The sequence below is a fragment of the Grus americana genome, chromosome 1, assembly GCF_028858705.1.
Source record: "Grus americana isolate bGruAme1 chromosome 1, bGruAme1.mat, whole genome shotgun sequence".
In the NCBI taxonomy this organism is placed as follows: Eukaryota; Metazoa; Chordata; class Aves; order Gruiformes; family Gruidae; genus Grus; species Grus americana.
The window spans coordinates 101,957,196-101,970,634 of NC_072852.1; the positions used below are offsets into that span (position 1 = coordinate 101,957,196).

The window sequence follows — 13,439 nt, forward strand, 5'->3', positions numbered from 1 at the left end:
CTCAAGCCACAAATATTCTTGATAATCTTGATACATATAAAAGCCCACAAAATGAAAGCAATTATTCTTCCTGTCTCTCCTCCTACCTCCCCCTCCACCCCACCCCCGTTTCTTGGAATACAGACAAAATTAGTTTAGTGACTATTACTGTACGGAGACAAGAGCCAAGGTAGCACTGACCTCTAGCCTGACCATCATCAGTGTTTGTTGTAAGAAGACTCTGATGTTTAAACAGGTGTGCATAAAATCGTCACCTGTAAAGTAAGAAAGTAACGTCACCAGCGCTTGGCTGTAGTACAGTTTTGAATTATGGAAATGAACCATGAACTTACCTTCTTTTGGTTGGGCATTGTGGTTTGACTGCTGTGGTTAGACATACATTAAGCAGATTTTGCACACAAGGGTAGATAGGTTTGCCACAGCGACTGGAAGAAAGCTGGAGAGCAACAGCATGCCCAGTAACGGCGCGCGTCACTCACTAGTAATACGGAACACCGCAAAAAAGCAGGACAGGCTGCCCACCCGACATTTGTTTGAGCTGTCCCAACGAGGCCACTGCAGCAGAACAGTCCCCATAAGCCCTGACCGCTCCTTGGGGGGCCGCTGGCCGCACCGGCGGGGCAGGCACTGGGGCAGCTGCGAGCGGCGGCTGCCCGGGCGGCCACACTTAGCCCGCGCAGGCAGCCCCGGCCTGGGCAGGCACAGGCTGAGGGAAACCGCGGGGGTCGCGACTTGCCAGGCTGAGGCTAGGGGGAAACTTCGGCCTCCGCTGCCTCCGGGCTGCTGCGACGAGTCAGATTACAGCCTGGCACCAGCCTGCAAACACTTGGCTGTCACGAAGCCTGTTTACCACCTCTCCCTTATGTAACGCTGTTTTCTGAGGGCTTCTCATCCGTCTCTATTCCGAGCTCGCAGGCACGGCTGCAGTAGAAGAGAGCGCTCAGACCTGGCGACAGATTCCCGTGCGTACCTGCAGCCCGTTTCCGCTCCAACCGAAGGGGCAGCCCGAGGCCTCACCGCCTCCCGCTGCGGGCAGCCCCCACAGCCGGGGCAGCAGAAGCAGCAACGCTCGAGCGTTCCTCTACAAGACAGAAAAACCTTCTTTCACCGCGGCTCGTTGGTCTAGGGGTATGATTCTCGCTTAGGGTGCGAGAGGTCCCGGGTTCAAATCCCGGACGAGCCCAATTTTTTTTTTTCCTTCCCCCCCCATTTCTGTCTCCCCGCTGCTTCCCCGCCCCGCTCCCCACCCGCAGCCAGCGGTGAGAACCGGAGTCCGCCGCCGCGCTCCTCAGGCAGACAGCAGCGGCTCCCACATACAGCGGAGGGGCACGGACAGGACTTAACAATGAGAGACTCGCTCCCCTTGAACGCAAGGAATAAGTGTTCACAGCCCACCAAGCAGGGGTCAGCCCTCTTGTCGTTCGCCCCCTCTTCCCCTCGCACAGGGCGCCGCTAACCCTCATCTCCCCCGCGAGGCCCCTGCCTTCCCTAACCCCCAGCGTACCCACGACGAGACGGGGCTGCGAGGCGCCCATCACCTGCTCCCCGCGGGCCTACCTGTGTCCCACACGGCGGCTCTACCTCCGCAAAACACAGCCCTGCCGCTGCAGCACCGTGGAGCCTGCCGCTCCCCCCTGCACCAGCTCCGGCTCTTTCCCCCGGGCCCACCCTCCCGCCGCGGGCGGGCCCGAGGCAACAAAAACGCTAAAGAGGGGACAGGGGCGGCAAAACGGAGGGCGCCACCGCTCCCCCCTTTCCCAGCGGGCTCGTCCGGGATTTGAACCCGGGACCTCTCGCACCCGAAGCGAGAATCATACCCCTAGACCAACGAGCCGCTCTCTTTTGCAACCTCCCCGGCTCAGCACTTCACTCACTTCCCGCCTCCTCCCGCCCAGCACCACCTACCGCCCCGCTAAGTCCTTTCGTGGGTCTGCCCCCCCTCCCCCCCCCCCCCCCCAGACTCCCAATGGTTCAGTCCACCGGTTCGGAAAGCACCATTCCTCTCCCTATCTGCGGGGGTTGCTGCGACTTCCCCCTGTCCTTCCCACACCTTCCGCCAGGGTAACCCGTGGCATCGCCCTTCCCCCGAGCCTACGGCTTCGCTTGGTAGAGACGATTCCGAGTCCCCGTGGGGGGGAGCAGCGGCCCCGCGGCGTTCCCCTGCGCAGATACCGCTTCCCCCCACGCAGAACGACTCCCCCCACACTCGCCTCGCGCTCGCGCCAGGCGCGCGTGGCTAGCAGGCACGGTCAGCGGGGCTCGAAGCTGGGCGAGCTCATTCTCAGCGGAGGAGAAGGGGGGAATGGCAGAAGACCCCCCGGACGGGTTTGGTTTATCCCGACCCGCGCTTTGCCGAGCCGTTAGGCGCTGCGCCCCCTCGAGGTGTGAAGGCGGGCGGCGGCGGGTTCCGCTGTCCTCACTGGGTCGGAGGGGCAGACGGACCAACAGACAGGCAGGGCTTTCCACCCCCCGCGCCCTCCTGCCGTGTGGCGTCGTGTGTGTGGGATACACCGTAACTACGTTTGCAAGTGTCTGCGAACCCTCTCGTGGCAACCCCCCTGAAGGGGTGAGGTGAGGGCCTGTGGGGTCGCCTGGCCTGTTCCGAGGCAGCTGAAGGTGGTTCCCTTCCAGCAAGTGGCCCCAGGAGTGGCTGTCAGGGCGGTCAGAGGCTGCAAGGGAAAAATGGCTTAACAAAGGGCCTTGGGTTTCCTGGGAAAGTGCTTCAGAGTTGGGAGTGTGTGACTTGGGACCCAGAGTAGCCACTGGCATTCCCTATGGTTTCTGAACCCATTCCACCCTGCTTTTTCAGCTCCCACTTGATTTCTGATGTGCTGTATCCTCCCAATGCCTCCTGTCACCCTTACCCTTCCCGTCATGCTTCCACACCTCTGTACCAGCCTCCCTTGCATCTCAGATCTTTCAAAAAACCCTGTTCCTCCCATCAGTAATTGCTCTCAGTCCTTACCCATCCAACACTTTATTGGGGCTCACTCTACAGTTTAAATATGGTCCAATCAAAAAATAACCATAAAATCAACAAGATCTCAGCCAAACACAACTGCAACAGTCTCCTTGTGCTGCATTCCTTTCTCCACTTTATTCTTGCTCTGTTTTCCATCCTTCCCCTCCCCCAGTTTAAAGGTGTGCTGGCCAGTAAGGTTTGTGCTTTTACTTTTTTTTTAATCTTTCCGGCATCATCCACACCAGAGGAATAGCATAAATTATATCAGATTTTTCTTGCTGATGACATTTCCAGTGTCCTTACATCTGACATTATACACTCCAGCCTCAGCAATGACAGGCACATATGGGTCTGAATGGTGCCCCCACCCTATACACCAAGCCAAGCTGTGGTCTACATTTCAGTCAAAACTTTTTGAGTCTACACCCTGTGGATACAAGACCACGCTGCCATTTATGGGCCCAAGCCTACGTTTCCTGATAGTACGGATGGGGCAGGGATACACGGCTACCCACATGTATCTTCTGCTTTTGCAGTGTCACAATGCTAATGCCAGCCAGAGTCTTTTCTAAAATTGCTCTAACTGGGGCTGCAGAAAAGGCAAGGTTTGTGCGCTGCCTGAGCGAGCATCGCCCCGAAAGGGATGTGTGAATACCTTCAGCTGAGAAACAGGCGCAACGTGTAAAATCGTCAAGGACAAAGATGGTGATGCAACTTCTGGCACAGAAAGTCTCTAAACTGTTGATTGCCAGAAGCTGGGAAATCTCACAGGAAGGATCACTGTGCATTGCTTTGGGGTTTTATGCTTCCCTTGAACAAGGATGCTGCTGGCTTTGCTTTCTTCTGTTCCTACATGCTTGATACCCGCAGGGCTGGGGCGGGGAGTGTGGCAGTCTCCAGTGTCACTGCTTGCCCCAAAGAACACCTTCCTTTGTGAATTAAGCACATTGGTTATTGCTGTTCCCCCAAAGTAAAAAATACCCCAAATTAAATTAAAATTGAATGTTAAACTGTTCCAATGGCAGTGGAAATGCCACCCATATTTTGCCTGCTGCTACCAGCTCTCCCCATCCTTCCTCAAGCTCCTTCATATCCCCAGGAGGAAACACACTGATTTTGTTTTGCTTTGGTTTTATTCCAACATTTATTTCTTCTGTTTCTTCCTCGGATTTCCATTCCCTTGCTCAGGACACACATACTCATTCTCTAAACAGGCACACATATATCTATATATACAGTAAGGCACAATCACTCACATCCAGATGGGACACTCTGCTGAGAGAAGAAACAGGGTACAGCAGATGATTGCAGCCTGCCCTGGAATACAAGCTCTAACAAACAGATTAAAATGGATTCAAAGGCAACAATGCTCCACAACGTGGCTCAAAAGGATGTGGGGGTCATGTTCGCCAACAAGCCCATGCTACACAGGAGGGGCAATGCTGCTGGCTCTCAGCAAGTGACACCTCAGCGCTCTCACCTGGGAAAAAGAAAGGCAGGGCACAGAGCCACTTCTTTCCTTGTGATTTTAGAGCTGGTGGACAGAAAGGGGATATCCTTCAAAACCCTGAGGTTTGTAACACTGCCGCGTTGCAGAGGCCACTTAAGGACAGGTGTGGGCTGTGTTGTGTAAAATCCTTGTACCGGTCCAGAGAGACAGGGACAACCCAAGCCTCCGACTCTGCTCAGCTTAATGTTTGCTAGGAGGACCTTTGTGATGCATTAAGAGGAGCTGGCTGGGTCTGCCTTTTGCCTCTGTAACTGTGCCTGTGTTGCTGGGTACAAGGTGGCTGGAGGCACGTTGAAGCACTGGCTCCTGACTGTTCACACCACCTAACAGCTAGCTGACTCCTTGGCTCAGCTTTTGACAAGTCTGGCTCGCTGTTTCCAGCGAGCCCAGACTTGTCCACAGCTCCACGTCACGCCGTGGACATGAGCCCCATGGCCTTGAGCCAGAGCAGCTTTTTATTCAGTATTGCAGATAGAGCTTCAAGCACTACTGTCAAGAAACTGGTCAGGTGATGGTCTGTTATCTGTCTTTCCCTGCATAACTCATATCTTATGGGCCACAAATACTCTCCAGATGTAAAAGCTTTTTTGGCTTAGCAACTGCCAGACCCGTGACTTAACTAGTACCCCAAGAGTGAATGCAAATCTAGTCCAATGCCTCAGTACTTAGGAGGGACTGGCTATCTGTCCTTCACCAGTTCATATTCAGTCAGGCTGTACAACCGGAAACTCAGCCATCTAAGACGTCTTCTTTGATGTACATGAAATTAATCAGCTGTTTCCTGTAAGCCAGGATGCTTTCTATCACAAGCGATGCTCAGTGGCTACACACTGAAAATTTCAAAAGAGAATCGAAAGATTGGACAGGGTCTGGAAGTAAGAAAGACTGATGGACAGGCGTCCCTTCTAAATCTGGACTGGAGCACAGCGCCAGATAAGAAAACTTGCCCTATTGACCTATGCAGCACATCTTTTCTGTGCATCAAACCTGTTGGTTGTTACTTTCCACCAGCACTAAAAACACCCCAGAGTTGAAGCACGCTGAAAAATTGCCCACCACAGCTGGCTGTTTCACAGATCAGCCAGCTCGACCCCCACTTCAAAGGGATTTTGTGCTTTATGAACAGTGTCCTAAGTGTTTTCCCCATGTTTAGGGTTCACATTGTCTGCCATACAGCATATAGGGAGAAAACATACCTTTTTCCTATTGTTAAAACATTATTTACTGAAATTTGAAACCCAAAATATTTCAAAAGAAGCTACCAAAAAGGCACCATACATGTACGTATGTAACTGATGGAACTTCATCTAAGACCAATGCAGGGGAGAAGAAAAAGACGTTTTGGAGCAGGATGAAGGAGCAGAGAGCCCAGGAGTGGTGGTGGCTGTTGACTCTGGGACAGTGCATATCAGATCTCTCAATCCCCAAATATCACCAAGGAACGTCAGCCAATGCCTCAGTTTTAAACTCTGAAGCGATTGCAAGCCAGTCTCATGTTCCGACTGTCCCAAAATATGATGGTGCAAAGCAGAGAGCCAGCGAGCAGCCACTCAGCTCCGGGATGAGTCTGGACCTCGGGGGATATCCGTATTCTGCTCCTCTCCTGCCACTGAAGGTTTTCCAGTAGCTTCCACCTTGATTGGGTTAGATGACTCCTATTCACATGTTAAGTCTCCTGTGCCCTGATTAGGTATGTCCTTTTGAGAGGGGAAAAGTAAGGAAATGATGAAAAATAATCATGGGTCTAAGTAAACACAGTGCTGGTGAGTCTGTGACCTGGGGGTGCTTTGGTAGTTTCCATGTTTGGAGGCAAAGGCAAGCTGCAGCCTGAGCACCAGCCTGCTTCCTTCAGTTGCTCCTTGCCAAACCAAGGAGGCATTTGAAGAGGGGACAGGTGGTTGAGGGGGAGTGAGGTATTTCCTCAGGCATCATTGACTACATTATCAGTGGTTAGAGAATAGTAAGAAGCTACATGAACAAAGCCCACTTTAGCCAGTGGAAATCCTCCTTTATTTCAGGTGGCAGAGGCCCATGTTTGTGTGCTTCCAGGGCTGATCATGAAACTGGCATGTGCACAAACACTATTTTTGCTGGCAAAGCTAACAAGCTAAAACCGTATATATAGAGAGACAGAATATATACATACATATGTATATATACCATGTGTGCACACATAAACATATAAATATGCATATGTAAAGAGGCATATTGAGATAGTATACACATGGTTACTGTTGGGGAGAAGTGCTTTTTACTGTAAGTACTTTCAAATTGCTTTCAAAACAGCAACTGAAGAGGGTGCTGGTGAGCAGAGCCTCTCTATTTTACTGAAGCCAGAATTGCCTTTGCTTCTTCTCCATCCTCTCTGTAACATCACCCAGGAGGGTTAGTTGCTTTAAATACCTTGCCTTGCAGCTGCTGCAGGCCTGAGATTTAATACTTTTGAGATGTGGGGTGCAGCAGAAATGTTGGTGTGTTCTGTCACAGTTGCCATTTTCATTAGTAAGCAAAACCCTCTGGTATTTTAGGAGCTATCGTCATGGTGACCCATCTTACCTGTGCGTCACAGTTACGCTGTGCTCTGGTCCTGCGTGGCTAGCGTTGAAGGCTCACTGGCAGTCTCTAAGCCCACTGCGTCCTGCAGCGGTTCAGGTGCCAGTGGTGTTTCTTGAGTGTCTGACGTTCTCTGTGTTTCTGTGCTCTCACTGGTCTCCTTTGCTTCAGCTTCAGCTTCTTCCTTCTTCTTGTCCCCCTTTTCCTGTTCACAGGCACTGTCTTCCTGCTCTTCTCCCTGGGGACCCTCGCACACCTTCTCCTCCTTATCTCCAGAAGGAGGCTGGGGAGAGTTCTCCTCCCCTGGGGCACCACAACACACCTCCTCCTCCTCCTTTCTCTCCCCTGTGTTACTCTTGCAAGGAGTCATTTCCTCTGCCTGTTTTCCTCCTTTTTCTTCATCTTCTGATCTGCTGGATCCTCTCCTTGATGGGGGTGTCTCATCAGACCCCATCCGTTTCTTTTGCTCTTTGCTCCCTGTTTCTGCCTCCTCTGTCTTGCCCTTGGGCCCAAACACCTCATCCCCATCTTCCTTGGCACCATTTTCTGGAGAGGAGATGTTGACCCCTAAATCCTCCCCGTCTCCATACTCAGACAGAGATCTTCGGAACTTCCTGGAGGGAGGTCTGCGCTTTATCGATCCCCGTGTCCGCACCTTGGAGGCAGGAAAAGCAGACATAGAAGCAGTCAAAAGAGCAGTACTGGAAAGCACAAGAGAGGAAAATATAATGGGAAACTTGATTGTTACACCAGTGGCCTCACTTTTCTTGGTCTGCTACTGAGAGGTAGGGAGACAAGGGCTCCTACCCATGAGAGACTACTTTAGAGGATAAGCACCTCCTTAATACATGCCTCCTTTCCTTCTGTAAAGCTGGTGCTGAAGATCATTGTCCCGATTTAAAATGTGGCTCCTTGTCCAAGTTAGACCCTAACCAAAGGACCCTGCATTTGTTATGCAGATGCTGCAGACTTTGGAAGTCTCGGCCTTTTCTACTTTTGGCAGTTTATTGTTTGAGGAAGGAGTCTTCACTCCAGCTGAGGATGGTGAATGCAGGTTACAGTTCCCCATTTAAGTGCTGTGCACGCTGTGGGACACCTGGCAAACCGCTGTGCTCTGCGTGGCTCCCTAAACTGCGCCTCAGCCAACTCTGACATTTGCTGGCACGTGGCACCACCTCCTCACGGCGCTGCCTGCCCAGCTACCAGCCACCCCATTACTGCTGAGCTGAAGTGAGTGAGTCCCGCCACTTCACGCCCTCCCTTTAGCCACTGGGCCAGGAAGGCTGCTGGAGCTGCCACACCATGAACCTCTGTGCGCAGGCAGGCAGAGAGGAGACTCCAGAGAGCTACACTGAAAGGCTGTTTTGAAGCCAGATCTCCTCCCTTGGATACAAATGCACACTGTTATGGCAGGACTGAGGGCTACGGCCTCCTCTTCCTCTTCATCCCCAAGTGATAAGCAAGCTGTATCCTGCTGTGATGGAGAAATCCTAGCACATAGCCTACCTTGTTATAGAATTGCAGCTGAGTGCCTTCTGGGGGTTGATCAAAGCTGACCGGTGTCTCATTCACTTCACTGGGCTGGGACTGAATCCCTGGGCTGCTGGGCGTTGAGGGAGGGGTGCTGAACGGAGAAACCAGGACTTTCAGACCAGGGCTTTTGGGAGATGCTCCTGGCAGCAGAGCAGCTGGAGCAAAAGCCAGATTGGCCTGCAAAGAAAAATCCCTGTCACAGGCATGCATGACACTGGCATGTACTACGTGCGGTAACCACATGGAGGAACCCTTGCTGTTGCCACAGGAGCTGCCACATCTCTCAGCTGTCACAACCCACATACCTTTTGGTTATGGGTCTCTCTTGGTGACGCTGTCAACAAACAAGTCCGGGCAGAGAAGTTATGACTGGACATTTGCCCTTCCCCAGCAGCAGGATCTCAGGACGTGTCCTTTTGTCATCCTGAGGCCTTTTGGGATTTTCCAGTGACCCAGCCAAGCCAGCACATTCTACAGTGGCTGAGCCGGGAGAAAGTCTGAACAAGCAGGCAGCAATCACTTCGAGATTTAAACCATCCCTGCGTGCGCCCAAGCAGACGTCGCATTTTCAAACCTAGTCTGCGGATCATCTGAATGATTGGCACAGTCATGAGTGAGAAGACCATGGAAAGAAGCAAGTTCGTGATTAACTGTGGCAAAACATTTCCTGCTGGCCTGTCACTAAGCTCTCCTAGGCAAATGTCCTTGGGTGCATTACGAGGGACAGTGCTTATGTTGTGTGAGGGCGGCCAGGAGGCACTGTGCTCTGGGGTTGCACATGCTGCCAGGAGAGGCAGCTGGCAGCGGCAGGGCACTATGTCTACAGGCTATCAACTGCTGAGCTGCCCTCAGCAGCATGATTCAGGTGCTGCTGTGAGATAGAAAAAGGGCAGGCAGCACTGGGTGTTTGTGCGTAACTGGGGGAATCAAGGCGAGGGAAGCACAGAGCTTCTAGGCATGTGTAGGGGAGTGCCAGAGCCCAGAGCGTGCGTGCTCCCCACTGCCAGGATTTTAGCTGCCTGCGCACAAGGCCAGCTCCCCGATAGGGTGCAAGTGACTCAGTTTGATTTCAACTGCTGCTGCGAAGAGATGGAAGATGTCTCAGCCAGGGTTTCCCTCACCTTCTCTCGCAAGCTACATTTAAACTGAGGCTCCTGCCCCTGCTCCCTACCTCAGCAGTGCTGCTGCCATGCCCATGCACAGCCACGTAACCTGCAGATCCAAAATGATCCTGACCCATGCGCTGACCTGCCTATGGACATGCCTAAATCCTTAGTCCTTGCTGGACTGTTTCTGATGCTGGTTACCATCACCAGACCTGCTCTGCCCTTCCTTGTTTGTGTATTGTGGGACTGGGCCCTCACTGGTGAGGCCACTGCCCTGCTTACCTAGCTGTCACCCTTGGCTCCTGGATCCCCTTCCCCACTGGCTGCTCTGCAAGGGAAGTAGCCATGACAAATGCCAATTAGTTTTAATTTGCTGGGGCAGCCATGTGGGCTCTTCCAGGACCTACCTGCAGCTTTTCAATCATGGGGGAGCTTTTCACTTTGACCTTGGGAATGGGGCAAGCATTTGGAGACCTCTTCTGCAAAACAAAATGAAACATGAAAAAATCACAGTAAAGTAGGTGAAAAAAAAGCAAATACAATGAAGGCAGAAAACTTGGAAGAGATAAGCAGAAAGTGCTAGTAGGGGAGCAAATGAAGCCTCATACAGCATCTTCACACAAAAGTTTGCTTTCTTCTTTCCTGATCCTGCTCCCCTTGTTATCTAGCCATCCTAGGGCTCTGCATACATGTATCCTTCCTCTGAGAGAAAAGGTGATTGTCTGCTTTCTGGCTGAAGTATCTGCGTTAGGTGATGTGTAATGGCTCTGCTGCTACATGGCCTTCACTAAAGTATCTAACCTATAGCACAGTTTCCCCTGGTATTACTCCAGGACCAGACAGATTAAAATTCTACCTCTTAAAGGGTGCAAGCCTTAATGTTGGTAAACATTGTGAACTTTTTGTGATGGGAAAGACTTTCTGCCACCACTTGACTAACAGAGATAAAGGGTATCCAATTACTATGGGCAGGAAAGGCGTAAGTGGCCAGAAAGGTAGAGCTATGAAAGGCTGAAAACAGTTTGAGAAAGGAAGATCATTGCTTTGAGAAGGGGCATATTATTTTTTTCTGGTCCAAAGGAAAAGGAAGGAATCTAAGACTTTAAAGCTTGTGCTCCTTTGGCATGGAGGCAGCAAGAGCCTGTAGCTGTCAGAAAAGAAGGACAAAGAACCACCCCCTTGTTAAGGGCAGGTGACAATGTGAAATTTGGTGGGTAGACCTCATACCTTGAAATACAGAAGGACAGAAGTGACTGGAAAGGGCCTGAGCATAAACTTTAGTGAGTAGCAGCCAGCTGAATGCGACCTACAAGGGTGCTGTACAGAGGACACCTCAAGACAGTATTCTGTGGGTATTGCTGACAAAACCCCTCTTCACTCTGGATTGATTATTCACATTATCTGAATAAGGGAAAGTCTCAAGAGCAGAACTATTATGCCATTATACTCAAACCTCTGGAGTTCATCTGAAGGCAACAAACAGCATGGATGCTCCCTGTGCTAAGCGCTGTTCAAATCTAATAATTGCCAGCAGTTCCTGCTTTAAAATGCTTGAAAGGTGGTAACTGGGTGGATCCGTCAGTGCTCTAAGGGTAAAAAAAAAGGCAGTCGAAATGGGATGTGTATCTGTGCTACAGGAGTGGGAAACAGCGTGGAGCTGATTCTGAGTCAGTATATGTGTGTGAACAGAGGAGGGTTTGATGCTCCGTGACTGATGTCTTTTGCTGCACAGCCTGACCTCTCTGCTACCTCCAAGCTCATGTCTCAGGAGAGGAGTTGCAGAGAGGAGAGAGCTTGTCCTTCTATTAAATTGATACTCACTTGCTCATCATTGTCACTTGTCTCAGTTTTGTGGGAATACAATGGAAGGGAGCATGGTGGTTTCCTTCGAGTTGGCTTATGTGGTGGTACCTAAGAGAAGAAAACAACCAACAAGGCAGCAGGGAAATCAATTTTTTTAAAAAGAAGGAAGTGAAATTCAAGCACCAAAGGGCATGCTCTGTAAGTGACCTGCTTGGATGGCAGGGCTTAGCTTGCCTAAAGGAGACATGCAAAGGCAGCACAAGATATTAGCATACAGGCATGTGGCCAGCATGCTAGGCGTTGTTCGCAGCATCCCAAGCCCAGTCCTAGCGTTGGAAAAATAATGTATATTTCCTTCCACAGCATGAACCACAAGACTTCAGGCTTTGTGCAAAGGACACTCTTCTAAGCTGTGGAGGGTGGAGAAGCTTTCCCAGAAGCTTCATCTTCAAAGCATCCTGCTGGAACCCCCTCACACTGGAATAGCTTGTTATTGTTCTCTTTCCTGTCTTATTACCAGGATTTCCTTTTAATGAGTCTCAGCTGCCTACCTGGTTTATGATTTTCCTATTTTGCATCTGATGTGTTTTAGAGGCAAAAAGGGGAATTCTGACTTTTTCAATATGCCCTACAGCCCCATTTGTTTCTCTCTAATGAAGAAGAGCAGCTCGCAGAGAGAAGGCCTCAGCCCTAATATTCAGGTTGTCTAAGAAATAGATTCTCCAGGGGAGAAGGAACAAGGCAACTTAACGTCAGGGACATCAGTTTCTTCTGAATGTTCTTGGGCTCTCAGACATACAGAGTGCTCATTAGGAAGAGACACGTAGCACAGCACCTATGGAGTCTCTCCTTCATAACTATTGCTCTGGTCTTGAAGACAAGCCGTATCTATTTTTATGCCAGGTTTGTAGTCTCCTGCCAAGCTTTTAACTCACTTTTTGTGTGTTAACTGACAAAACACTTGGATAATATTGTGGATCTCAGATAATAACCACAATATAATATTTGGATAATTTTGTTACCTTCTAACAGACAGGCATGTGAAAAGTTGGATTATGGTGTCTTTGCCCTCTGTAGAGTTGGCTGTCTTGGAGGACCTGTAGACTTGATGTCACTTAATTTCTGGTGGTGCTGCACACAGCTACGGCAATGCTGTGTCTCTCAGCAGCCAAGGGCAGGCCTGCTCTTATGTCATGCTAGGAAGCAGTAATATCGTGTCTTATTGAAACCCCACCATTTTGCAACCATGCAATGCTGTGCTGTTCAACCTGTGAATGTATCACAGGTTCCCTGGTTGATAGGTTCCCCTTTGCTGGCATGGGTTCAAGCAAGGGTTAAAGACCATCCACTCAGCCATTAATCTGAAGCCAGCTTGAGAAAGCGAGTGGAGAAGTGACAGATGGTTTGAAGAGAAAAGACAGGAAACTTTGTCCTCCTCTGTCTCTGGAGAAAACGAGTTTCCCTCCACTGTGAGGCCCCTCCACACTGCATTGGCTTGGGAGCAGTAGAAGTCCGCAGATAACACAAGAGAGGTCTGGGAACCTGCTGCCTTCTTAAGGGTAAGGGACTTAGTGTAATTAAATCTCATACCTTAAAAAGAGGAAATGACTGTTAATGGGACAGATGGAGCAGCACACTGGTGACTAGAGGGGAAAAAAAAAGCGCTTGGGAAGAGATTGACTATTCCCATCCTAGGGCCTGGCTAAGAGAGTGTTAACCTCTGACAGACGGTGGCATGCCAGCCCTCCAGGACAGAGGTCACCATTGCATCCAGTCAAAGACAGGAGGGGTGACAGGGAGGATCCCCTTAGGCCCAGCCTGGGATATGCTGAAATCAGCTAAGCAGCAGAAGGAAACAGTTCAGTTTTAAAGGGACACCCGCTGGTTGAAGAGGGCCACCAGTAAATATTTATGCTTCTAAAAAAGTGCATAATGATACAGAGGGCTCTCCTAAAATGTCAACCTGCATCCA

At 50.6% G+C, this 13,439-nt stretch overlaps 1 protein-coding gene and 2 non-coding genes across 4 annotated transcripts in view; 1 reads left to right on the forward strand and 2 right to left on the reverse strand.

The window, feature by feature from the left end:
- The first annotated feature begins 1,111 nt into the window (after nucleotides 1-1,111).
- TRNAP-AGG (transfer RNA proline (anticodon AGG)) lies at nucleotides 1,112-1,183 on the forward strand. Its single transcript has one exon. It is a non-coding gene; the product is annotated as a tRNA-Pro (tRNA).
- A 579-nt stretch (nucleotides 1,184-1,762) lies between these two features.
- Nucleotides 1,763-1,834, reverse strand: TRNAP-CGG (transfer RNA proline (anticodon CGG)). Its single transcript has one exon. It is a non-coding gene; the product is annotated as a tRNA-Pro (tRNA).
- Nucleotides 1,835-4,076: 2,242 nt separating this feature from the next.
- Nucleotides 4,077-13,439, reverse strand: part of RCSD1 (RCSD domain containing 1) — a 35,785-nt gene continuing 26,422 nt past the window's right edge. Inside the window, exons 3-7 of one of the 2 annotated variants that reach the window (XM_054805090.1) lie at nucleotides 11,486-11,575; nucleotides 10,072-10,143; nucleotides 8,532-8,735; nucleotides 7,029-7,680; nucleotides 4,077-6,169 (exon numbers count right to left, since the gene is read on the reverse strand). In XM_054805090.1, the coding sequence (XP_054661065.1) occupies nucleotides 7,042-7,680; nucleotides 8,532-8,735; nucleotides 10,072-10,143; nucleotides 11,486-11,575 (1,005 nt within the window). In that variant the 3' untranslated portion in view covers nucleotides 4,077-6,169; nucleotides 7,029-7,041. The remainder of the gene's footprint in view (nucleotides 6,170-7,028; nucleotides 7,681-8,531; nucleotides 8,736-10,071; nucleotides 10,144-11,485; nucleotides 11,576-13,439) is intronic. The other variant, XM_054805097.1, reaches the window with a different exon arrangement.